Source organism: Calliopsis andreniformis, chromosome 6 (genome assembly GCF_051401765.1).
Source record: "Calliopsis andreniformis isolate RMS-2024a chromosome 6, iyCalAndr_principal, whole genome shotgun sequence".
In the NCBI taxonomy this organism is placed as follows: domain Eukaryota; kingdom Metazoa; phylum Arthropoda; class Insecta; order Hymenoptera; family Andrenidae; genus Calliopsis; species Calliopsis andreniformis.
Window position 1 is genome coordinate 3815617 of NC_135067.1, and position 26879 is coordinate 3842495.

At 34.0% G+C, this 26879-nt stretch overlaps 1 protein-coding gene across 6 annotated transcripts in view; it reads left to right on the forward strand.

Annotated features, from left to right (window-relative positions):
* LOC143181101 (uncharacterized) overlaps nucleotides 1-26879 on the forward strand; it is a 110922-nt gene that overhangs the window by 27758 nt on the left and 56285 nt on the right. For 5 of the 6 annotated variants that reach the window (XM_076381326.1, XM_076381321.1, XM_076381325.1 and 2 more), the window contains exon 2: nucleotides 12429-12550. In XM_076381326.1, coding sequence (XP_076237441.1) covers nucleotides 12487-12550 — 64 coding nt within the window. In that variant the 5' untranslated portion in view covers nucleotides 12429-12486. Of the gene's footprint in view, nucleotides 1-9802; nucleotides 9893-12428; nucleotides 12551-26879 lie in introns of those variants that run through there. The other variant, XM_076381323.1, reaches the window with a different exon arrangement.

The following is a 26879-nucleotide window of genomic DNA, read 5'->3' on the forward strand; positions in this document are numbered from 1 at the left end:
TATAACTTTAGTTATCTTGTCACAGGTGAAAATTAAAAGAATATTAGGTACCAATTTAATTAGAAGAAATTTTCCATGTGAATCCACTTCAATTTCAATTGATCGACGAGCTAGATTACTCATTCTGCACTATGACGCAAGAAATGCATGATTCCTCGAATGCATCTGAAGAGTGCATATAATAAATAAATAAGATAATATAAATTTACATATTTCAAAGAAAATATATTTGAAGGTTTTTCACGGTCACCAATTCTAATATTATGGTTTACATGTTATGTGCATCAATGTACATACTTTGTCTAACTTTACTTGGCGTCATTCGCAACTGGATCAAAGTTAGTACCATCATTATGCCTGGTTGTTGGAAGGGTTACAACTGCTTGAATAACGAGGAATGTCGACACCTAGTTGTAAATGACAAAATAAATTTTGTCTAGTTGGACAGTAGTATACAATGCGCATACCCCAGAACATGAAAAATGTTTGGCGAAGAACTAGAGCCAGTATTCCATCTATAGTTGTCCTTTTTTAATGTTGAAATGTTCTCGATCAATGCTAATAATGATGTACTGTAATATTTATATAATGTGTAATTAATCTTTTTCTCACAAACCCAAACCCTAAAATAATACAATACGTAATATTAAATATTTTCTTGCGTATATCTTGGAAATTAAAGCTACATGATGATTATATGAGCAAAATGAAAATAACTCAGAACATTGACCTTGACAATATGTACATACAAAAATTATCAGAATCATTGAGATGTATTCTTTTCTACATAATTACCGAAAATAATAGTGATTTCAAGAAACAGCAGTGAGCTTATAATGAGTGTACAAATACTATACCAATACAAAGCACTAAAAATACGATTTTGTGAATTTTTTATCTTTTGCAACATTTACTACCGTATTCAATATCGAATTTCTTAATTCTTTTCCATTAAAAGAATAATTTGTTGGATATCACGATGAATGACTAATAATAAGACTGTTTTATTTTTTCCCATCGTTTATCACTTAAGCTCTAAAGCTCCATATTCATATTTCGAAAAAAGAAATCATTTCTCCACCCAACGACTGAAGAATCCATTCTTCGATCTAGAAAACATTCAATCGAAATACTGCAAAATACAACTCAATTAGCACTGCAAGCAGTCTACAGCTTGAACTCTAAGTTCATTGAAAGTAACGAGTGAGATCATTTATACTTAATCGACGCGCCATGATTTCAACCTTACAGAGAATGATGAAATAATTCGGTGAAATAGTTCACCGATGAAATATAAATAATTTCAATCTTGCTTATTCGTCTCGATAGCTCGATGCCAATTACGAATAGATAGGAAGCGCTTTTACATTCGTTTTGTTCGACGTTGAAGTTCCATTGTCCATCCGCGGAACGGAAAATTGTGTCATATTTGTAACACGGACCGCATGATGTAGTAGTACATCGCATGCACTCGTGTTCGTTCCAGTAGAATAAATCAGTAGCCATGGGTACAGCTTTGTCGCGTGACGAAGCAGAGCCTCGCCGTGACAACGCTTTGAAAGATAACATTTTGCCCTGGTCGACGATTAAACGAAATATAAGCTCTGTTTGCTTTGAACACCGTACACTTCGCTCGGTGCTAGAATCCCCTTGATTTTAATTTCTTCCCACATCTGTAAGACCATTTTTTACTTCTGCAAAGAGTAATATTTCTTTGACTGTTATGTATGAATACAGTAGAATTTCCTGTATTTAGGTTAGTAGGAAGAATTACAGCTAGTTCAAGCGATTTGGTCGTCTTCTGAATCAGCAATAACGGAAGGCAGCGTTCACATATTTCTGTATAAACAAAGGAGGGAAGTAGACATACGTGTGAAAATTTTTCGCGAAAATACGGAATCCTGTTAACACTGCCTTATTATCAATTCAGTAGAATTATCAGTAAAATCGCGTTGTCTGAATTGGACACCCTGAGGTCGTCGGCGACCCTACAAAATTTTAAACTTGAAGATCTATATAACATGTACTTCGAAGTAAGTACATGTAAGTCAGTGTAAGTGTTCCAATTAGAGTTGGGTAATATGTATGTAATCGTCCGAATAAATTGTTCTTAGTCAAAATTTTCATCGAAATAATAATTATTTGGTGTTCGTACGAATTATTCTATCAGTTTATTTCAAGAATTGATCATTATTTATTCAAGTAAATCGTTTGAATAATTAATACAAAATTATTTAGATAAGAATACATCTAACCAAAATGGTACATACATTATTCGAGCAATTTTGTAATTATGATAATTATTCTAAAATAACAGTTATGATCTGAATCAAATATGGCTCATCGAATAAATGAATTTTCGAGTAATAGAATAACCATTTGTCTGATATTAGGAAGCTTCATTTCACTTACAATGAAATAGAAATCAAAGAATTTAATACGAGTCCTATATCTTGTTGCTATTAAATTACGTAAATTTTTCAATATATATACCTATACATATGTACGTGACTGAGTACAATTTCACTTCCTGTTTAAAAAAGATACGTGTTATGTATAATTTTAATATCATGTATTTTTGCTCATTTTGGCATCACTAACTTATTACACTTTCATCACTTTGAACCTTTTTAATTAGGTATCTTGTATTTGATATGAATAAACAGAACTATACATTTTTATTTAATTGCCATTATTATATTGTAAAATATTAGTCCTGTGTTCAAATATTATGATCAAAATTCATTTATAATTAGTCAGAGAAAAAGAATTATACACTGTACGTAGATATCACATACTTACAACAGAAAAAGTCGTCAGTTGCTTGGAAACACTCTTTTTGAGTATAATAACAGAATACATGGGTAATAAATCATAGTATAATCGGATAATGAATGTTCGAATACGCGAGTATTCTACTGTCCATAAAATCCAACGATAAAATTTCATTTCATGCGATTTTTCAACCAAGTAGTCCATCTTTCTACAAATGGTTCCATTACGAAAATTATATTTAACCAGATTTTGAAATTTTTTTCCTGAGAAAAACTTGTGAGAATGAAACGTGGAAAATTTGAGATCTGGCTCGAGGATTGGAGTCGTGAGATGCGTGCACTACACTTTCACTATGTTGGCACACACACACGCAGGCATGCTGTGCACACAAGGAGAAGCATATGTCAGAAAATACGTGCCCTGGAGCTGGTCGACTATGGCCGACGCGTCGAGTTCGATTCTCATTAGGCGTTGATTTTGCAGCCACGTATTGCCAACCCGGAATTTCCCTCGATGGATCGCGGAAATTCCTGGAAATAGCGATTGGGAATCAATGCCGTCTGCCATTGTGTCTTTAGAAATGATGTCTATTTTTATGGACAAAGCATGGTACGTGTCCTTGCACTTCACTTTCGATCAAATATTTATTATCTTCTACTCCATCTTAAAACGATATTTCTGATCGTGCAGATTATAAAAGAAAAGCGAGGTTTGGACAATATTTTCCTTCAATTTAGGCGTTCTTCTTAGTAATATTGAATAGTAAAGTGCCAAGGGATGTACCTGTGAATGTACTAATATACCAGGTGGTTGTAAATTAGAAATATCGGTATACATTGTCAGAACCATATAAACAGATAGAAAAGTTCGAATGCATAAGTAGTCGATTCAAAGATATATCGGTATATAATTTGTAAACATTGTGCTATGTTTCATGAAGTATTGTATGTACATGTATAGGTAAATCTTGATCTGTAAGAATTGTTTCTTATGCCCGAAATTTACTTTTAATATCAGCAGCAGTGTTCGAAAGCTAACGAAAAAGGGCGGTGGTTCACGTGTTGCCATAGTAACGAGTGACAAAGTGGGAGGATCCAAGCAATTCCACTCCTATTGACGTAATGAAATCTGATTAGCTTGAAATTTGTTCTGTTTTCTACAATTTTCATTCACATTTCTCACCAAGTATTAGAAAACAAAAAAATATGAATTTTAAACTCTAATAAGTGAACAGTGTATTTTTACGTAAATCTATAGGTATGAATTGATGAGTTGAAGAACAGCATACATCCAAACTTAGGCACTTTTGAATCATTGCAGAACTATATGAGCCTTCTGAAAGCTTCAATTTTTGTAAAAATTTCATTTTTATCGCCAAAATACGTGACTAATAGTTAACGTTTCACAAACTGAAAAATTTTCCTGCATAATTATGTTTACTGTCATGAAATAGTAAAACTTTGTATGGTTGGTAGATAAGATTTAACATATTTTCGAAGCCACATTGACAAAGTTTAAATTCTGAGTCAAGAATACAATATCTTGAAAACAAAATTAATCATCTCTTAAAGAATTCGCTATAGTAGATTAGTTTGGTTGTTTACTCCAAACTGAATTTTAAAGTACTAAAGTACTCATTTATTGCATCGTTACTTTTCCCTGCTTTCTGTTTTATGGAGTTGATCAGTTTGGCATTTGAGTGACTCATGCATACAAATGTATGTAGAATGAACAGAATTATACGTTGGGATCAAATGTCTTAAAATGACGTTTCTGGACTTGTACTATTCTTTAACTCACGTTGGTTTGTTCATGTTTGTTCTTCAAGATTCATAAATACATATATTTATAGAAGCAGCTAAAGAGATAGATCCCAAATAAAACTTTGTTTCACGCCTCAAACACTCCAATTTACACTTTACCTTTGATATTTTGTATTTTTGCATATTAAAATGCATTTTATAACTGTTTAAATATTTAAAATTCTCTTAATTGCAGTCCATTAATGAATGAATGAAACCTTCAAATTTTTCTGAAGATCTATTGAATCTAGATATCCATTATTAACTACTTTATTGCTACTTTTCAATATCTATTAGAGATTTCAAGGCAAAGTGATTACTCCAAGTTTTCTAGAGAATTAATTAACTTTTTGGTTTTTGAATATGTCAGCGATTAATTATCGCTGCATAGTCGATTAATTTCGTTTTAACAGTTCGCCGGAAGTTAAATTCTCCCCAGATTAGTCTCCCGAGTTTCCATCGAACTCAGAGTAGACGTGTATTTGCGCGTGACGTTTCCCTAAACACGGATTCTCGTGTCATACGCAGGGCACGCTTATAGAATTACCCTTGCGCGAGGCACGTGCTGTAGTGATATTTGTTTTTATAGTTTTTTGCAAAAAGACGCTCGGCAGAACGAGGCTGTACGAACTTTTTAACTTCTCTGACGAGAACCGAGTTCGTTTAATTTGCAACGAGTGCCATGAGAAATGTAGTCGAATATTAAGCCGAGGAAACCCTTTTAATTAGTAATTAGCATTAGCATTAATTTTCTACAATTTCAGTTCGTGCTAAAATCCTGCTTATTAACTAATCCTCCACAGTTTTCTAACTAATAGAAAATATTGTTCTGTTTGATGTATTTAAAAATACGTTTAAATAAATACTAAACGGTATTGACGTTTCGAAGCACTTCAGCGTGCAAGTGGCGTGCAAATTTTTGTTTCGTTTTTTTTTATTAAAACACTTTTGAAACATGCACATTTTAAAGAGAGTTTTTACTATAGAATTCTACCTTTTTGTTTATGTCCCTGCAACAAGCGAGGAAGTATGGTAATTTTGGTCGAAAAGGCATTCACCACTATTGTGAACTACAATTTCGATGGGATCAATTGGCCATCCAAGCTACCATCTCTCTTTTTTTAAAATACAATCAATTTACTGTATAAAAAGTAGCAATTTTGCACAAAAAATTTCAATGTTACATGATATAGAATTCGAAGTTTCTTTGGTAACGTTTTGCAGCTATCGGTTGAGGAAGGTTGGAGTCCCATAATCTACATCATCGACGCTATTGGAGATCGATTAACGTCGATTAATACGTCGAAAGATATAAGTATCGTTTCGATTACTAACGTTCCGAGCTACTTCATGGACGTCGATAATGGTTGTAATTATAGAGCCACCGATAAGCGTCGATTAACAGGTATAGTTGTTAAATATCGCGCTACGTGACGCGAACAGCCGCATACCTATTCGATTAATAACATTATCATTGGTTGAAAGTTGTTCTACTGTTGATAATTCATAGTCAAGTTCCATGAAAAGTAAAATTGAGAGAAAGCGTAAAAAGCAAGAGTCATTCATATGTCATAAAAAAAAAACAGAATTTGTATAAAGAATAGCTTATCTTCAAGAACTGTGGGAATTTCCATGAAATATTTATGATGAATAAGGTGCAAATTTGTTAACTATATCTTTCACATATGCATAGTGAGAATGTACAGTCTGATTATCTTGATATTTATGAATAGAAGGTTTATAGCCTTCATGAATTGCCTCGAATGATTTTTATGCGTATGAAAGATAGGCTTTTGTATAATGCTGTGGTTTATGGCTTTGATAATTGTTAATGATGTACACTTCTGTGATCGGTTAATTAATAGTAAAGTTGTATGCTATATGTCGAGGACTTTGAATTGTTTTCTTTGATAAATGGACAAGAATAAAATGCATAAAGTATGAGAAAAATACTAAATAATTAACACGTTAGGAAGTAAAAGATGTGAAAGTATCAACTAAATTAATATAAGCAAAAGTGTTTTCTAAATATCTCATTACTTTATAGAGAAGGAGTAGTACTTAATGATTGAAAATAAGTAAACTGTATTGGTAATTCTGAAAATGATCTAAGTAAAAAATTCAACTTTGGATTTATTACCTGTTTTGTATTCAATCGCTTTTCATTAGAAAATGCAACCTTTCTTCAATTTTTTATTTAGACCACTTTCATAATTACTGGCACAATTGTATTCTTGGTTACAAAGAACGACTGATTTAACATTCTTAAAAAATTTAGATTAAGCCCTTAATTAATATCTAGAATATAAAATTTACATTTTCAAAAAGAAGAAAAAGCATTCAAAGAATTCTTTTAATTAAAAATAAGTGTTCAAGAAGACACAAGACGGTAAGGCAGCAATTAAATTGAAAACTTTAATGTATCTCAAAATTTCTTCTCGCCAATATCTCGAATACAAGAACATGTGATTTAGGTAATTTTGCCTGACAACCACAGATATCAGTCAGAACTTCCAAATTACAGATTGCTTCTTCCTTGTTTAATTGAAAATGTCCTTATAATTAATAGTTAATATAGTTATAAATTTTCTAACGCAAATACAAACTTCACAAATCATACTTTTCGCCATATTTCCAGAAAACGACAAAACCGTGGTCCAATCGTGTCGCTCCGGTGCTAACTGAATTCTCTGCGCAGTAATCAATCAAAACGTCTTCGATGGTCATACATAGCTGAACTTGCTAACAGCAAAATTTCGGCTGGGTCAGGCTGTAAATTTTCCATTAGATGGAAAAAAGAGAAACTTTGCTGTCAGTTTCCGAGTTTCATCGTTGACCACCGGAAGCGCAAAAACTCGTCCGCTTAAACTCTAAATAACTCGGTGTTGCAAAACGTGGGCACGATCACCTCACAGTGGTTAATAAAGCTCTCGGTATATAGTAACCATCAGCGGTGGTTTTATTCAATGATGCCAATGACACACACGGGACAATGAGTCACAGTGGTTCTCATGACAAAATTTTCAAAATTTTTAATAACAAAAAATTAGAATTTTGTCTCATGTTTTTATAGTTTGGTTCATGTTTGGTGTTACATTTTATGGAATTAAAAATGATTGTACTTTATAAGTACGTATAACTAAGTGGTCAAACAGGTTATATATCTTCAAAATGTAATATGATCAATTGTTTATTGTAATTAGTCTGAATTATAACTTTAACACAGTAAAGTGAGTGACACAACTGACTAGTCAGAATAAAATCAACTCTCCACGCAATACTATTAATGATATTCCTCTATCGTATTGCTCAATTTCTCTAACCACATTACTTACACGCCATTTCGAGTTTTCTTCCACCAGTTTCTGTGCTCATATTCTCTACCTCTCAAATTACAAGAAAAAATTACTGACTTAGATTTAAAAATTTCTTTGACATTTGTTTCAGAATCTTTTCTAAAAACCATTATGAACAACACTAATCAATAACATTAGTTCAATATCACAGAAGTAGAAAACATTTGCTCGCATTTTCCAAAATCTTTTGCTTGTTCCCCTTATGCAAAAGAAGGTTACTTTATCAGCATCAACCGGTTTAACGAATATGAAAGCGAGGCGTTTAATCGATATCATCATGGTCACTTAAAGAGTGCTTCTGTGAAAGAACGAGACGAACGGTCCAAAAGGGGGAAAAATGGAATGGTTCCAGTAACAGTGGTGCAGTGCAGACTTTTCCACGCTGGAATGTCGCGTTTCAGCATTCCAGGCAAACAGTACGGAGACCCTCGACAACCTTTGATTTATAGGGATTCTGTGTTTAAAACTCGTCGAGATGATCCTCTCTGAACTTAAATAGATTTGACTGGGCAGGGTCATCTGGGTACTTTTCTACTCCCCATTATCTCATATATTACATTAACACATCTTGGTAGTATTCGAGAAATGTGTTGCATAAAGTTCAACGCTTGATAGAAAAATCGAGAAACGCTGTAAAAATTGCTATAAATAACGAGAACAACCAAGGAACTTTTTAACAAAAAGAACGTAACTAAATGAAAACTGTAATGAACCGAACTTTTATGGAACTATATATTTTCAATTTATCCTTGTCAACTCGTCTTTAACAAATTTCAATACAAACTTCAATATAATAGCGTCTTTGACTCTACAAGCGTTTATTCTTCGCGATTTATGAAACCGAAGAATAGTATGTAGCTGTATAGAGGTTTTAAGACACAAGAATAACGTGTAATAAATACTTCAAATTGTTATTTTCATTTACTGCTTCGGTACACTAATTTTGAATGAATTAACAATAGGTACATAGCGGTAGTTTGGAATTCGTAAAGCGTAAGATCTTTGTTGCCGCTACTTTTTAGTTTCCCCTTTTTATAGAACATAGGGCTGATTATCGTCTTTTCGTGCAGCGGTCGTACTGCTGTGTTTAAAGATGCCCGACCAGAATTTCCACTTTTTCACCTGTTGGAAATACCGAACTGTTCAGGGAGAATCACAGAGCTGGTTGAGTGGGTCGACTCGTTTGTTCCTCACATATAGGGTGTCCGAAAAATTATAATAAATAATCTATACCTGGTATAACTCGTAAAACAAAAACTGTAACTAAAAGCCACGTTCCAAAAAGAAAAAGTAGAAGAGTATAGAAACTGCATGAATTCTCATGGAACTGAGCTCACACAGGTCTCAAAGATTTATCAAGCCTCTATTTTAAGATCTTTTCTGTGAAGCTTCAAGGAGCGAAGTTTCTCCCAGAATACCACGATATTATCTACTTTTACCTGTTGAAAGCAACATCATGACTACCCTAGCAACACCCTGCTCGAGCATCCGAACAGTCTCCTAATCCCATGAGATTTAACGGGGATCTCTGTAGGCGGAAGTTAAGGGGGGAAGGCTCAGGAACGGAAAGAGAGCGAGAAGGAGCGGCTGTGCTTGTTGCCTTGGCTCTGGACCAAGCTACGAAGAGCCAGGGTCGTCTCGAAGTGGCTGGTGCACGGCCTATGCCAACGCCTACTGAATCTCGAGTTTCTGCTAGCGGATCGAATGCACCCAAGCTGGCAGATCGTCTAATCTGAACTGGTCGGTGGTTTCTGTAACACCAGGGGGAAGTGGGCTGGGACTTTCGTGACATGGAGAAATTCGGTCGCCTCTTATCGATTTCCTGTTTCGAAAGGACTACGTACTCGGTTCTTAGAGAGTGAAATGGAGAGAGGAGAAGCAGAAATTCAGTAAAACGTCTGAAATACTTCAATTTTAAAACGGATAATATATATGAGATCTCTGTTTCCAGATAATTAGGTAGGTTCATTTGATCACTTTGAAAGAATTCAATTCACTGAAATTGGCTGTTTCCTTAGTTTGGAGGATGCTTTTTTCTTAGCTTCTTAGTTTAATTAGATCTAGTCATATTTCTACTTCTTTTAGTTCCTATTATAGTATTCTTTCCTCTGCTTTTGCTCCCTAGCTTCTTCTAGTATTGTGCTCCTTCCATTTTCATGCCTTTTATCTTTTCGTGATGTCTGATTTTCCGTTATGTTCTACTTTTTTACCTTATGTTTTGTCAGCTGCGACTACAATTCGCTTTTTCTTAACGTACTTGTTTTTCGCTGCGCCGTATATTGTAACAAATTACAGAGAGGAACAGTATCGATATTTTCAAATAATCTCAAAACTATATGTGAACCTCAGAGTCGAAGTATATTATGTCGTACAGAAAATAAGTGAATTTAATATATATATACTCTGAATTCCAAACACATACAGGATATCCCAGTTTTTTCCGCAAAACATTTCCAATATGTACTATAAGCAAAAATAAAAAATATATATAAACATAAGCTTATAAGTGCTTTATTAAAAAGCTACAGCAAAAATACGAATAACAAGGGACTGCTTTTATATTCGATACCACATAAAAATATATTGTTGGTTTACAGAGCTTGCATTCTAATTCTATTACAAAATGTTACCCTTTATTACAAATACAGGACTGGCATCTACAGAAAATTGAATTTATTACATTACTAGCTTCTTGTTGATATTCCTTAATTACAGCAAATTAACTGTACATATTGTAAACGAAATGCATTTCGCCGTATTTACAATTGTACAGGGTATTAAGTAGTATTAATTTCAACAGAAATTACAAATTAGCATCCTCGGCAAGTTGAGATAAAGTTCATGTAAACATATTAAACAGAAATTGGCAACATGTTCCTGTACTGTGTCAAATGAATCACTAGTCATTTCGTATTTTTATTAAAATTTTTTAATAAAGCATTTATGAGTCTATGTTTATACAACATTTTCTTCTTATTCTTACGTGCAGAATATGCTGGCAAAATTGCAAAAAAACTAGGACACCCTGTGTGTAGAATGCACAGAACTACATGTTGCAATCAAATATCTCAAAATGTGAACTTGTACTTTTCTTCAACTCACCAAGTCCATTGAAATACTGTGAATTGATGTATCTTTGACAGACTTTTCAATCTTTTAGAACTCCCTTTCATTTGGAAGATTGAGTAACAGTACAGTGATATATCGATATCCTCAATATTACACATTCACTCTGAATATTCCCATTTGTCTAATATCGTGCAGATTTGAGCGGTTCCAAAGCTCTGAAATTTCATCGTCTATCGTTTACTATATAGAACGCGTTTTCGATAGCTATTAGCAGCGATAGAGGTCTATCGAGAACCCCTGCGGAGGCGATACGAGGTCTCCTACGGTTCTCAAGAAGCGACACGTCTAATAACGGACCGTCAGTCGCTGTAATTATGTCCATTACGCGAAGTGCAGCCGAGAACTGCTACTGGTATCGCATTGATGGAGTGCACCATCCTTGACTATCGGGTCGAATGAGAACCGCTGCTCAAACGAACACTGTTTCAAAGGCATTAACTTACTAAGCTTGTCCTAGCCACGCGGTTTGTTCCTACAACATTTCGGTAACGCTAAATGTTCGATCTTTCGTGGAAATCGGTGGTAATTGGAATGGGAGATTGGCAATAGAGCACCACTGACTTTGATTATGGATGCAGACGTGCGCGCGCGTAGACTGTGAAATAGAAACGAACTCTGTCTTATCATTGGTGAACAATGTTTTGTGTTGTTCCTCTGCTGCAACGTCCTTGCTATGGAATAGTAAAACTACTTTTCATGCTTGAAATGTATAGTTGAAACTATGTACACATTATTTGCATATTACTGGAGTTCTACTTTGATTAGGAATCATTTAAGGATAAACATAGTTAGCATAGCATTATCTCTGTTTTTTTGCATCATTTTATGTTTTATAATTATAACAATCTTTTTTTGATCAGAGATAATTATGAAACCATTTTGTACTTCATGATTTCATTTGTATATAGTTTCTACTGTAAAACAGTTCCACCGACGATATTTCCCTTTTCTTACCCTTCCTCCATTTCTCGTAGAGGAATTTACTCGCGATTATCGAAGTACGATATTGTTGCTATAAATAGTAACAAAGACGTCACACTAAATTCTAAATCACTACTAGAACGATTGTTAAATAATTCTGTGTTAATGCACTGTTTGAACTCTGGGTCGCACGGTTATCAGAAAAGAATAGATTACTAGCGATAAGATGTTACTTCAAATACCGCTTATCTGCAAACGTGTCCAGTCGCAGTTATATTTGACGAACTTGTATCCAGAAGTAATTATTTGTTATCTTTCACTCGAATGGAGAGCGTTCCACTCCACTACTTATTGAGGAACAGTAGTACATACATATAAGGTGTCTCTAAACGAAAGGATCATTGAATGAGCTCATTAAGATATTTTATTGTTTCATGTGTTTCAGGAGGACGTGGCATATGGGTTCGGCTAAATGGTGGCTTTAAGGGGTCTCACAGGAAAGCATGAGGGAAAGAACACCCTCTGCGGACGATACCCCGAAGAGGGCTCCACCAGCACCACCCAGAGGTCAGTTGCACACTGCAATTATTCGTCATCCACTACTCTACAATCATAGTCTGTGAAGCACTCATATTCCCCACGTCCCCTTGAGAAAAGTCATTACTTTTATAAAAATTAAATATAACATCAGTAGTGATGTGGGTCGAATATGTCGGAAACAATTTTATTTCATTGCGCGCGATAAATGAACCTTGAATATTGCCTTAATACAGAGGTTAACATATTTCTATTATTAACTTTATGCCAAAATTACAGGTTTTTAAGAAAGAGCATGATCTATGGAAGTAGTGTTTATTTATATGTTTTGTAGTTATACTCAGAATTAGCTGAGGGAGGAATAAGTGTGTAAAAAATTGGAGATATATACAGTATAATTTATTGTATCTGTCATTTTGAAGGCTTTCGTAATTTAAATGTTTAACATTGTACTTATAATTGTCATCCCAAATTATAGTGAAGTGAAACGAATAATTTTAAACTTATAAGTATTCCAATTTTTAAACTTTAAGCACATACAATTACGCCATTCTAATCCTGAGGACGTTATATAATTTTTCTAAATATCGACTAAATGAATTTTCCAAATTTCTCATGTAGTTTAGAATTTTACTGGACCCCTGGAATAAATTAATACTTGAAACAGTTTTTTAACTAGTCTGAAACAAAAGTAGCAAAAAAGATACAACTGCCGAAATTATCATATACGATATACACAACTTTGCTGTGATGTAGCAAAATTGCATACAGAATACATTATCGAAAGAGTATATGAAACGGTATATGAATAATTTATATTTATATTTGCACTTTATTAGAAAATATATAACATAAATTGAACGAAAATGTGGAAGTTAAGTATGGAAAAGACTGATACATAGAAAATAAATTTAGATATTTATGATGTAGTCCATTTAGAGCAAAAAATAATCTTTTTATTTTATTAAATAATTAAAAATTAACTGTGGTTTCAAGTGCAGCAGATATGTAGGTAATATGAAGTTTAGTGACATTATATTAGTCCTTTATGTTGAAATTAGTCGTTCATAAACCATAAAGTGTACTCACCGAAAAAAACTAAGATGGACCACGTTATTTTTAATAAAAATGATTAATGTTTAATAACACTTTGCAAATTTTGGTTGAAATACTGTGTACCGAAGTTCTCTCTCTGTCTGTATATAGATTACACTAATGTTATTTAGCAATTCTGGTTTCTACTTTTCGAATTTCTTGGTAAAATTGCGTATACTTACCTGATTCAGTTATCTTATATTAGTTTTCAAAGCTTTGTACATTATCATCTGTAAATTCAAAATTCGCTCAAGTTTCATACTGTCTAAATTGAACAAGAACTAGGTCTGGGTTAGGTGAATTACGTATGGCCCATTCCCTTTAAATTGTACCTAGAATAAAATGTCTTGTAGCTAGGAAATCAAGGGAATTCCTTCGTACCCATTCTGATTCCTTGTCGAGCAAGGGCTAAATTGTCCTTATTCGGACGTTTGATAGTGTGGGTGGTGGCTGCTGGTGACAGACCTTCCATGGTATCCCTAAAGCCACGTTTGCATTAGGTAACTGTCGGTCGATTCAGTCGACCAACCTCAAGTTGCTTAACTAAAAGGTTTACATTATAGCTTCGTTGTTCAACATTTTTCAATGGCTTTTTAAGGTTTCCACGATTAGCTATAATTGAAAGGATCATGGTTGAAATTGAGTTTACACGAACGATTCTGAGCGATTTGAAGTCGATCAACTAGATCGATCGACCAAACCTTGTCCAATGTAAACGGGACACTCAGTTGTTTAGGAAGAACCTTGTGCTTGTTTGCTAATCTTGCTATCTAAAGGTGTATGTAATTCCACTGACAATGATACAACACTAAGCGATTTATAACATGTCGCAGTGCTGTTTAAATTAAATTGTATATACATGCATATTTTACAATAACTGAAAAATTGTTTAGAAAACTTCTCCTAAACAAAATCATGACACAGTTTTTCAAATACTTTGTCAATGATTGTAAAATGTATAAACACTATTTAACTTAAAAGATATTGTGGCATGCCACAAGTCGCATAATGTTGCTTCAGCGAAATTACACTTTAAATCGAACAAAAATACTTGCAGTGCGTTTGAATCCATTACTGCTTCCACTAAACAGTGACTAACTTTAAATAGACGAAGGGCGTTCAAAAAATCCTTACATCCTATGCGTATAACTATGCCTGGTCTCGAAGAATAATAAAAAAATTTCGTTTAGACTAACAATGAGATCAGGTAACAATGTAAACAAATTAAGTCGTTTATATCTTTCATATTCCTTCACTTCGTTCATTGGTCAAGTAAATAAATTAATAGATAAACTTTTTTTCCCTCAAAATCTAAGGAATTTTTTGAACGCTCCTCCTACACATGCACCAACCCCCACCTTAAAAATGGAACAAAGCATTTTTTTCCATAAAAAAAGCTACTGAGACAGGATCTCCCAAGTGAATTCGCTGCTCGACCCTAGCTAAGGTAATCCAGCATGGATTGCGCGAATATTTAGCTAAGCGTTTTCAAGGCCCCATTAAACGTCGGCCGTTTCACTGGCACACATAGCTATGCGTCTATAACCTGTCCTGCGAGCGTTATTGGGACTTAATATCGCCAAGTTATCGCCGCTGGTCGCGGTGCCTGTGACGCCCGCGCCTAACCTGCAACCTGCAACGCTCATTACATAACGCATCATTCACGAAGTCCAGGTAGTTCCGTGCGCCGCGAACTGCGCCCGTTTCGAAAGCAGCCGCTCGTTACGGCGCCGATCACGAGCTTAGAGATTCGCAGGACCACCGTTTGGACGCTTGAACGTGCGAGGCTAATATTAGACTGAACTCGGCTGTCCCGAACGCCGTTGATTTCGAAGATTGTGATGGATCGTCTTTGGGCGTAGGAACATCGTTAAGAGCGAGGTGGCCTGCATCAGTTGAATCCTGCATGGTTCAAGCAGTTCAAGCTTGTCTTCTGGGTATTAAGGAATTGTTCAGTTTTACCTTTTCTTGAGGGGAATCTCAGGATATAGACGATGATGTATCATCGTTTAGAAGTTTAGTTTTAGAGCGTTTTACATTACAAGATGAGATAATTAAGGCGTTTGGGGTAGCAAGAGAATTTAACTAAGCTATGTTTAAAGGAAAACGCGTTTTAAACATTTTCCAGAAGGAGAAGAAAAAGTTATTGTACTTTTATGTATCAGTAATTCCTTTTTCGTTTTCTTTCTGTTTTTATGTGTTAGCTGTTATAATTGTACCTACAAGATACTAGTAAAACTGAGATATTTTCTCCACTTTTTATTTAAACATGGATAGTGTAGGTATGGTTGGGTCTAGAAAGAGCAGATTTTGCAGAGTGTGGGCTGTGGAATTTACCCTTACTACTGAAAACGCTCAACAAAATTTTTCTTTTTCTGCAAAAGGAACGTAAAATTCATAAAACATATACATAGGAATGTGTGTTGGCTACCATAAATCAATTTCATAAAATAAAGTTTTATCAACATGTTGAGTTCGCCTTTACTACTCCAAACGTCTCAATTTGATTTTTCAGTATGCAATTGTATACTTAATACAGAGTAATGCTTAGGTTTTTAAACGGAAATCTATTGTAAATATTCTTTTAAAACAATGATTAGTTTAGAAAATATTCTTGTAAAAAGAAAAAGTAGCAGATTCTGCAGTTTGACTGTATAAATCAGTTTTGACAAAGAAAAAGTACGTAAGAAAAAACTGAAATAAAAAACTTTTATTAATTCATAAAGTAGAAAGTGTTACTTATAATATAGTTTACGATCTTCTGAAAATGGTAATGATTGTAGGAACAATCGCAATTTGAAAAAAAAACGATAGGTTTTACGCCATAAGATTAATTTTAATCACTTATAAAAAATTAAGTAATTGAGGTATCAAAACAATCGTAAGCTACGTAATAGTTTGTAGATTATGAATCAACAAGTTGTTTATTTTCGACCTCTTAGTTCTTATCTGATGTGATGGTCAGCAGTTAATATTGTACTCTACTAGAAAGGAACAGTGAATAACTCCGGCCTTTTGTGATATTTCTACTTTTAAACAGTTTTAAAATAAAACTGATTCTCACATTTATATTGTCTCAGAAAAAGTAAATTTTTCATCTAGTAATTGCCCATGAAATACAATTCTAAAAACATTACTCATTTATTTATGCCTCAGAATGCTATCCCTCTTAACTGCTTTCAACTTACAAACAATTGGAAATTACTACCGTACTAAAACTGACAAGTCCAGTGGAAAATGGCACATGTTATAGTACCATAAACTTACAGGGAAATAGGTTCTGGGGAAAATCATTTTCTCAAGAAGTTTGGTACTAAATTGTAATTATTTTAGCTCGTAATTGAATTAGATGGCAAGTACAACCAAATAATTGCGTTATTTAACCCCTTTTATATTCTAATTTGAATAAACCATTGATTCATCAGCCATTATCAATATTACATTGTTTCACGTGTTTAATAAATAACAAAGATAAATACCAAGAATGATAATCAGAGCGTAACTACAATAGTTGCAATAGTGCTTTATTTAATGTATCATGTTATCAGTACATTTTAATTCTTGACTCTTTTCACTTTCATCTACAGTAGAACTCCATTTATCCAACATGGTCGCGGGACAAGGTTGATCGGATAACTGGATCTGTCGAATAATAGGAGCCCACGGATTATCTCCTACCTAGCTGTTTATTCATTCTAATAGTTGGAGTTAAGTTTCATATAACTGGATTTTGCCGAATAACGTATTCGGTAAACCGTGTATTGTGATGACATTGCGCCAGAAAAACGGAGTTCAGATACAATGGAGTTCTACTGTACTTTAGTAATTGAAAACGTATACGAGCATTAGGGTGCGACGAAAGTGAAGAAAACTTTAAGTGAAAGTATTGAGATATTACATAATAATATCCACTAATGTAGCTACTGTACTTTTAATCTTGTTATTATTGTTGTTATTTATAGAACATAGTGTAATGTAATATTAATAAGGGATAGGTTTGTACGGATTCGCTTTTATAACTCATAGATATACAATAAAAAATAATATACATATACATGTACAAGAACGTCCCATTGTAATATTTTAAAAATAGACTTAGAGCTATTTTCAGTGACCTTAGATGGCCTTAGTTGACCATGAAAATTCCATATGTCATAAATTGATAATCTTACCGCAGAGTTGAAAGAAAAATGTTTTAAAAAATCAAAGATCGTTTTAAAATTTTGTTCGCATCAAAAACATAATAGGACACTGTGTATGTGTATTATTTATGCAGTAATTCAAACACTTTTGGGGAAACAGTAAGTTAAAGAAATATAATTAAAAAATTTCGTTTTTCCTTTCATTTAAGCTCGTCTTTAATAATAGAATAATATCTCTGAAAATAGATATAATAATCTCAGAGAATAATATCTCTGAAATCGCTGACACTAATAAATATGTAATCCCAGGGCCAGATTAAGATTTCATTGGATGATACAATACTGAAATATTTCCTACTTTTTAAAAGTATTTTATAAAGAACAACTATTTTCAATCCTTGTACCAAAGTAAAGTCCGAATTTCTACAGTAAATGTGACTTAAAAAAAACCTTGATAAATCGAAAATAATTTTTTTCTTAACTATTTGCAGAAATCTATTTCTGTATATAAAAATGAGGCCCCTTAAGGGATGAGACCCAGAGCTATAGCATCCTCCCCTTAATCCAAGCCTATGTAATCCTGTTTCACTCCAAACATAGCGCTGTGTTTCCCATTTTTCTCTAATTTCATTCACGAAGCATTGTATTCTTCATTTTCTTTCGAAAACACTACCTCCCGATCACCATCAGTTTTGACAGCAGAGGGCTGTGTGATTCAGGCCCATATTCTTATCACCATCGCCTGTTGAATCAAGTTGCAGCGTTCTTCCCTCTCTGTGGGGGGGTCACATATGGTGTCGTTTCTTTTGCTCATTCCAGTCGACGTTGCCGGGTCACAGTTTACGCCACGCACGACTTTCAATTGACCCCCTAATAGCAAGGCGAATCGATCTCATGCAAATTGGAATTTCTACCGCGATTTTCGCTTGTCAAATGCCAGGAAAATATTGAGTACGCGTTGTAAACTCGTTGCTCATTTTATTGGCATTATCCAAATAAACTTGACGGATCTCCTTACTCTTATCCTGACTGGGCAAACGTTCAACGTTAATATATTACATCTATTAATTATGGATTCACTGAATGAATTGTGCTCTCATTCGCTACTGTTTATGATCACTTGATTGTCAAAATGGACTGTTCGTTTAATCATAATTTCGAAGCCAATGATTATTATGTGAGAGATTGTCTCTCTTCTAATATTTAATATACCTATAATGTACTTCAAAGTTGACACATGTATGTACTGTATCTGTATTAAGCGCTTGTGGTACAGTGGGAGTGGGAGGGTTAAAGTTAAAGAAACAGCTCAAAAGTTAAAGTAGGTAACCTAAAAGAGGCTTCAACAATTTATTCTTTTTTGATGTCTTGTTCATTAATTGTTAAGAATAATGTCAATATAATTACATAAACTAAAAACGATAAATTTTTGTCTTCACTCAAATTGTCGTTCATGTTGCAGTATTCTAGGCCATATTCCATTGTGTGTAATAAAACGAATCTCTATCGAACAAAATTCTTTTAATCGTGTGGGTAGAGAGTTAATTTCCCTTGCACTGAAGTTCCAATTGCACTAATGAGTCAACTCTACCAGATTTGTTTGATTCATTTATATTTATACTTTTCTTTGCGGAATTGCTGCCATTTTTTTTTTTTTTCATTTTCAACTTCAGTTAGACGAACAAAAATCGTTGATATCCATCTCGGAAGCATAATTCCTGCGATCTATAAACTCATTGTTAATAACGAGTTGGGCGACCCTTGTCGCAGCAATAGAATTTCTACTATGAGTGTTCTGAAGTCGAACAATAGAAGATTTAAACGAAAGTGAAACTTGTATTAGAGCCTTTGATACTCTTATGCCAAAATTTGAAGTGCTCTGTACAGGCAACGCATTTAATTCTCTGGAAGCATATAATCTTTATCACTATTTATTAATCACTGGATAACGTGAAAGAGAGACTCTGAAGAAACAGTAGAAAACGCAACGATATTTCTAGTATAAAACTATCTCCATTGAAGCAGCAACGAGGGACGCCTTGCCTCCTCTCGGTGTATGTTCCAAAACGTTTCCAACAAACGTCAACTCATAGAAACACTTCGTTCACACTGACGCAACATAATCCGAGGAACACTTGAATTTTATTTTAGTTTCAAAGCGACAATGCGTTACGAATCGGATGACAAAGCGTTTAGATTGAAGCAACATTTGCTTCCTAGTTTCCTTTTTACGCGTCCTTTTTTGTTTGATTTTTAGCAATCTGAATGCAAACAGATAACAAGCGGGAATTTCTTCAAAATACATGGAACAGCAACCAAAAATTGCTTTGACGAAATGACGAACAATTTTTTACTGACTTTTTATTCTCATCCCCAAAAATAGTTCACATTTACAGAAAAAAATAATATGTTTAAAAGAATGGGCTCTATCAAGTACAATCTCATAAATAATCGCAGTACGATCATTACTCTAAATTCTAAATCATTTAGCTTCATAGAACTACCTATTTAAGATAAAAAGAAATGCAATTGTAATAGCTTCAGGATATAAATGTTTTAGAAATTCATAATCCCGATTTGCAGTTCCAGCAGCAGTAAATTGCAGAGACTATACAAATATAAAACCGTTTACGGCAACAGGCGCAATAATAAAAAATACAAGATCCCTGGTTACTTACATGAACAGCTCTGGTAAAGAACTTGAAATAGCGATGGAGCTGCGTTTAAAGGATTTTACATATAAAACTTAAGGGCCCCGGGTTATTTTCTCGTTATCAGATTGAATCCATCCTTTACTCATATTACTTCTTTATTAATACGAAGTATTTTAAAGGATGAGACCAACAAAATGAAGACGTCGAAAGATGCCCTAATCCTAATATCTATACAGGCTTACAAAATTGATTTCAGCTATTGCTACCTCGAAATTCTGAAGTTACATTCACGATGATATTCTCTGAAGACACATGCACTGTAGAAATTGGGACCCCAAAAGGAGAAGTTTTGCCTCTGTAGAGGTCCTTCGTGGTTAAACCTCAAGATGCGCTGATTTGATTGCTGCTTAAGTATAGTTAATCCTGAGATATAGAGTGGTCGTAAAGTTAATCAAACGGTAAAATAAACACGTTGGGGCACTAAGGCAAGTGAAGTGACAGGAATCTCGCAGTTATTATTATCTATTTATATTAAGCGGTACTTCCATTCGATGCCTCGATTTACCACGCTATATTTCTGGGCAAACACCATACACGCTTTCAGGCAACGCAGAAGTAAGTAGTAAGGCCGTAAACTAACGGATATCAATCGGCAGAAGCATATTTTAAATGTCCGCGAAAGGGAACGGGTGTTTAATCAGGTCAGCCTGCCTGTCCGAGCGACTCTCCGTCGGATGGTCTAATTGAGAGCCGCTGCGAAAGCTGATTTTCTCGCTCGACGATTGCATTCCCCGCGGGTATGTCCCTTTCGTTCGCACATACACGACATGCATAACGGTGTCTGCGATGCGATGGCGGCCGAGCCCCTGCAGGGTTTCCTTTTTGCCCATCAGTCGAGGTGTTACATGCGTGAAACCGTACCACGCGTTGCAGCTGAAAGTTGGATGATTCCATTGATCTCCCTGCTACGCTTCTACCTTTCACAAAGTCCGACGTTTTCTAGCAGATAGTGAATCAGTAGGGAGGTTTCACTGAATATTTGGCGATGTGATTTTTCAGCCGAGATCTCCTGATGAAATTTCATTCCAGCTCTTCTTTTGTTGAAGGTTGAGACGTTGGGACAGGTGGTGAATTGTGGGGAGATTGTGTGCAATGTAAGATGGGTTTAATAGAGGGAAATTAATTAACGATAAACTTCACTTTTAAGGTGTGAGGCTGAAGATATGTTATTACGCCAATCATTCGTTATGTATATAGTAGGACGTCCTTGACCCTTGATCTTGTTTTCTAATAAGATACAGTATGAATTAATACAGTTGGCTGCATACTGTTGATTTGCAAAATATCGAGGAAGTTGGTACTGCATTTATGGCAGTATTAGACTTCTTAATTTATTTGCATTTATAATGAACATTTTCATTATGAAAAAAGTAAGGCATACTGATTTTCATTATTCAGCTCGTACTATATGTAGAGTACGTATCTCTTGAAAACGTAGTTATTACATTTTGACGTGAGAAATTTTTCTTAGAGAAGCTTTTTTAATTAATAATGCTTATTCATAATAATAATCGTTATTGAAGTTTATGTGGAATCTACGTGAGTGCCATCTTACAGGAAAATGTAGTGTCACATAGAAGTACGTTCATATCTACTGATCGTAAGCAAGCTAACAAAAGAATTTTCTACTAATTTTCTGGGGATTAGAATATCGCGAAAGCCAAAATTATACAAAGGTACTTTGCGATTACTATCGCATATATTCTATTATTTTATTAATCAACTATTATATTTGTGTTCGTCAAATAACACAAAATACTTTTTATACTTTTAGTACATATTTTATAGTTTTAGTTTGTACTTCTATGATAGTTTATGCTGTCACAAAATATTTTTTATCTTAATACAGAATATGTTAAAAGTACCCAAATGTATATTAAAAGTACCAAAGTGTCCCAATTCCTGATCATTTTATCCTCTAAAACATAACATTGTCTTTATAATAATAGATGTTTGTAAAAAATAAAATCATTAACTATGCTAAATTAGTTTAAAAAATTTGTAATAAACCTCGTTTCCATGAAAATAAATGTAGAAGTTCAATGTCTTTTGTTTTTCCCATATTGACGTCACTTCACTGTCATCCGGTGTAAAATTGAGTTGCGAAAAGTTAAAGTTATTTTGGGAACGTTTACAATGTTTATAATTTACTGAATTGTGAAAAATATGCTTTGATTAGAGATCGGGCTTGTAGGTGAATTTAGTGATCAAGAATTGGTTAATGACAGTACCTACTGCTTTAAATTGCTATTTTCTGTAATATTTATGAAAATTATAGAACAGAGGATAAGGTATGCAGGATATGCAAAATTAAATCAGAAACACTGGAACACCTAATAGAGGAGTGCGAAGCTATAGAAAGAACAAACAATAAGATTTCAATGACAGAGTTTCTCAAGAACACAGGGGAAGGGCCAAGATGGATAAAGAAAATCTGAGACGCAAGAGAAATTGCATCAAAATAAAATAAGAATAAATAACAAAAATAACAATACCAATAATTATTATAATATAAAGTAATAATAATAATAAAAATTAAAAATAATATCACTAATAATTAGAACTGAGAAATACGAAAATTACACGTACAGTATGTAACTCCTTTTCAAAGGTCGAAACGCAATGAAATAAACGTTTACTACAGCTTATGAAAATTATAACAATTTTCAAAGTATAAGAATGAAAAAACAAGCATTTATTCATATACAGAAAAATTTTTTTTAGATTTTGTGTTACTATTAATTGTACATTTCCAATGTTATAAGAATAGCCCTAATTGATCAGGAATTTGGACAGTGACAGTACTACTAATAACTCAACTACTATGTTATAGTACTACACTGATAATATTTTTAACATATTCTAATGAAACAACATAGAAACAACGTAGGAAGTATTAATATTATCTACTGTCATAGCACTAATAGTACTTTCGCTATTCTAAGATTTCATTGTTACTTCTTACTATATCTTAATCAAACAACGAAATGCCTATCATGTCAAATATCTCTGATACCCTCCACCCTAAAATGCTTCCAGCATCGAAATGAGACAACCATCCCAATTACAATTAAAATTGCACCGCAATTCATCACTGGTCATTAATTTCAGCAAAGTCGATTTTCTCGCGAGACGAGGTATGTAATTGAAAACGGGTAAAAGTTAGAATTTACCACGCCTAGCGTGCACAACCAGTACTACACGATCTTTTAATGAAAGCCAGCCTTAAATTCTCAAAGCCCAGTCCGATGCGAGATATTACTCGTTCTACCGTCGGTTTCAAGAGGTGCGCACTCGCATTTGTCACGAAGTAATTTCTTCTTCGTGAAACTCGCCACCCCCCCTCTTCCATTCAGCCACACCCTGTACTTCGTTTTCTGTTTCGAAGTCGCCAGTGTTGTTTAAATATTCAAGAAACTTTGCGAAACCGCGGGAGAAGTTTTTAAGCGCATTCATGAGACGATTTCGAGGGGGTGATGCACTTTCTGCAACAGCAGGACCGGCTGCTATATTTCTTCAGCTTTTCTTTTTCTTCTTGTTGGATCGAAGAATAGTTTCTGCATATGCAGAACACTGTTAAGATTTGAGTCGCATGGGTAGGGGTTGCAATTAAGGTAGGTGACCCCAATTTCGCCAAGCTAACATTTAAAACGTTGTATAATATTTCTAAATACATGTGTAGTGAAATTATTGAATGTTTCGTCAAGTTTAGGATCTTATCTGACAGCTACAGTAAAATATTATCCATTAAAAGGACTTTTTATTAGAGTTTAGAAGAAAATAGTACCTAAAAGACTGCAACTGGCGAAATTGCTTACTTATATGGGTATAGTAATTTGTCCATGTCGTTGGGGAAAAGGTTGTCAATTTGGTCTAAGAGAATTCTTTTTCAGAGCTCACTAGTCAAATTGAAAGAATTGTCTGAGCTAGTACAAAATTTGCATACAAGACAAGACAAGACTTACCAAATAGAGAGTTTTGCGTAAGTCATCTTGTACTCCTTACGTTTCACAGAAATGCTTATTATTCATCAACATATTGTAATTTTTGTTTGAAACGCTGTAAAACAATGGACATTCTCTCTAAAAATCTTATACTAGTGTTATTTTGCGATTGTAATTATGAATTATTGAATTTCTGATGGGTGACGAATTTGAGAGCACTGGCGAAATGGGTATCACCCATCTTAGTTAAAAATTTCTTGTAGTCCTGTTGTACAAAGCGAAATTTGTAGGCCTGTGACGCTGTGAATTTTATTCGCTATAATCTCGCAAGTTATTATCGACTACAGGATTGTAGAAAGTAAGAGACACGCGGGGTTAATTCATACGTCAATAATTTATATTTGTCTTATCAAAGTTAAGCGCAGAGGAAAGTGACAGTAATTCTGAGAAGGAAAGTCGAGATGGTGGAAGTAGCGATGAGTTTATAACGAGCAAATACTGTTCAGCCTTTATGCTTCGGTAGACGTTCAAATTCATTTATCTCGAAATAAAGCTACAATGGAGCATACGTCATGCTAACAATAAGTATTTCAAGGTACAGTGTCTTCTCATTATAAATTCAGGTTTCATTAATAATAAACTTATAATAAGATACAGATTTCTGGAGTAGGCTCATTTGCTGATAGTTCTCTTTTGCATCGTTAAACTGTAAGCAAGAGTGCATGCAACTAAAACTTGTTTACTCAAAACAATTCTAAGTTATAGCAAATACCTATAGTAAATAGCTAATAACGAAATAATACTATACAGCATTTGCGCACTGTAACTTCATCGCTATCTTTATTATCTCTGCTGTTTTTTTGAAAATTGCCGTTTGCGTTACTTTTGACTAAACAAATATTTACGTATCATTAACATACACACATGCATTGCATTACTTTCTCATTATAGATTCATCACTCTTTTCCTTATCTTTCGCAAGCATTCTCACATTTTATTTCACTTTCCACTCTCACAAAATCAAAATAAATGACTAATGTATGAATTGAATTCTGAAAGACGTCTCCTATTCTATGTAAGTTCGTTGCTGATATTAACAAGTCGTGAAATTATAAAGGCTAAAGACTGCAATTGCAGAAGCAATAACAAGTTCAAAATTGTATACATACATATAGAGTATGACTGTAATCACAGAGGCGTAATATGTTTCACACGTTGTAAACTTATAGCTGATAAAATGTCGTGAATATCAATTACACTTTATAAGCTCATTACTAGTAACAATTCGGAAGATCAATTGCTGTCTATAAACTCATTGATGGCAACAAGTCATGAGATTATAGCTAGTAAATACTAAATTTTTTGCTATAAAGTAATCTACACAGTTTCGAATCACAAATGAATCTTTCAAAAGCCAAACTGATCAACTTCATTTTTTGTGAGATTTTCAATTTTATCACAAAATCAAATGATCAATGGTTAATTTTTAAAAAATTAAAAATTATATATATTAGTACATATTTATGTACTATGATGAATAAATTATGCATGTTTGTTAAATAAGATATTTAAAAAAATATTTAATGCTTAATTAGGAATTCAACATTTTAGGAATAAAACTGATCATCTTTGAAGTAATTAATCCCTTAATTGCATCAATTAAATTAATATAATAATTCCTTAATTATTGATGCATTTAAAAGAAAAAAATGTGTAAAATGACACAGAAAACACAGAATATCCAAAAAATGCACAAAATATCCAAAGTGATACATATGTTATCATGTTCAGGTTACGTACTATAACAAATCCATAGTGTGACCCGAGTTTTTTAAACCATTTGTATTCAAGTATTTTAAGAATTTGTTTCTTTCAAGTATGGCACATCAATCTATGTGTCTTTCAAGGCAAGGAAAAGTTGAAAGGACCTGAATGTGACTTCAAGCTTAGAAAAATATTTCAAATCAAGTAAAACAATACTTTTAAGCCTTGTTCAGATTAGTCAAATTACTTGAATTCAAGCCACTTGTATTTAATGGGGTACTGCAATCATGCGACTTTTCGAGACTGACAGGTCGGTATCTGCTATTACAGCGTTCGTTATAGGAATAGTATTATCTACAGACACTTGGCTGTCTAAAGATGGCGAGATGGAGTCACTCTATGATTCCAAATTGAAATCATACACACACTAGTATACAAGCCACGTGTATGTGAGCTTGGCGGTTCGGACAGCTGCAGAAAGCCGTGAGAGAAGGCAGATGTGGCTCTTACTCTCTCGCTCTTGAAACGCTAAGATTCAACTGTTCAAGTTACCGGCAAGCTACACGAGCCACACACAATCTTTTCAATTGCTCAAATATTTTCTTTTTTCCATTTGATAAAAGGGGGCAGTAACGAATTTAGTCTTCAAGATGCTCGAGACATCACAAATTTTTGGAGCCATAAAATAAATAAATTATGC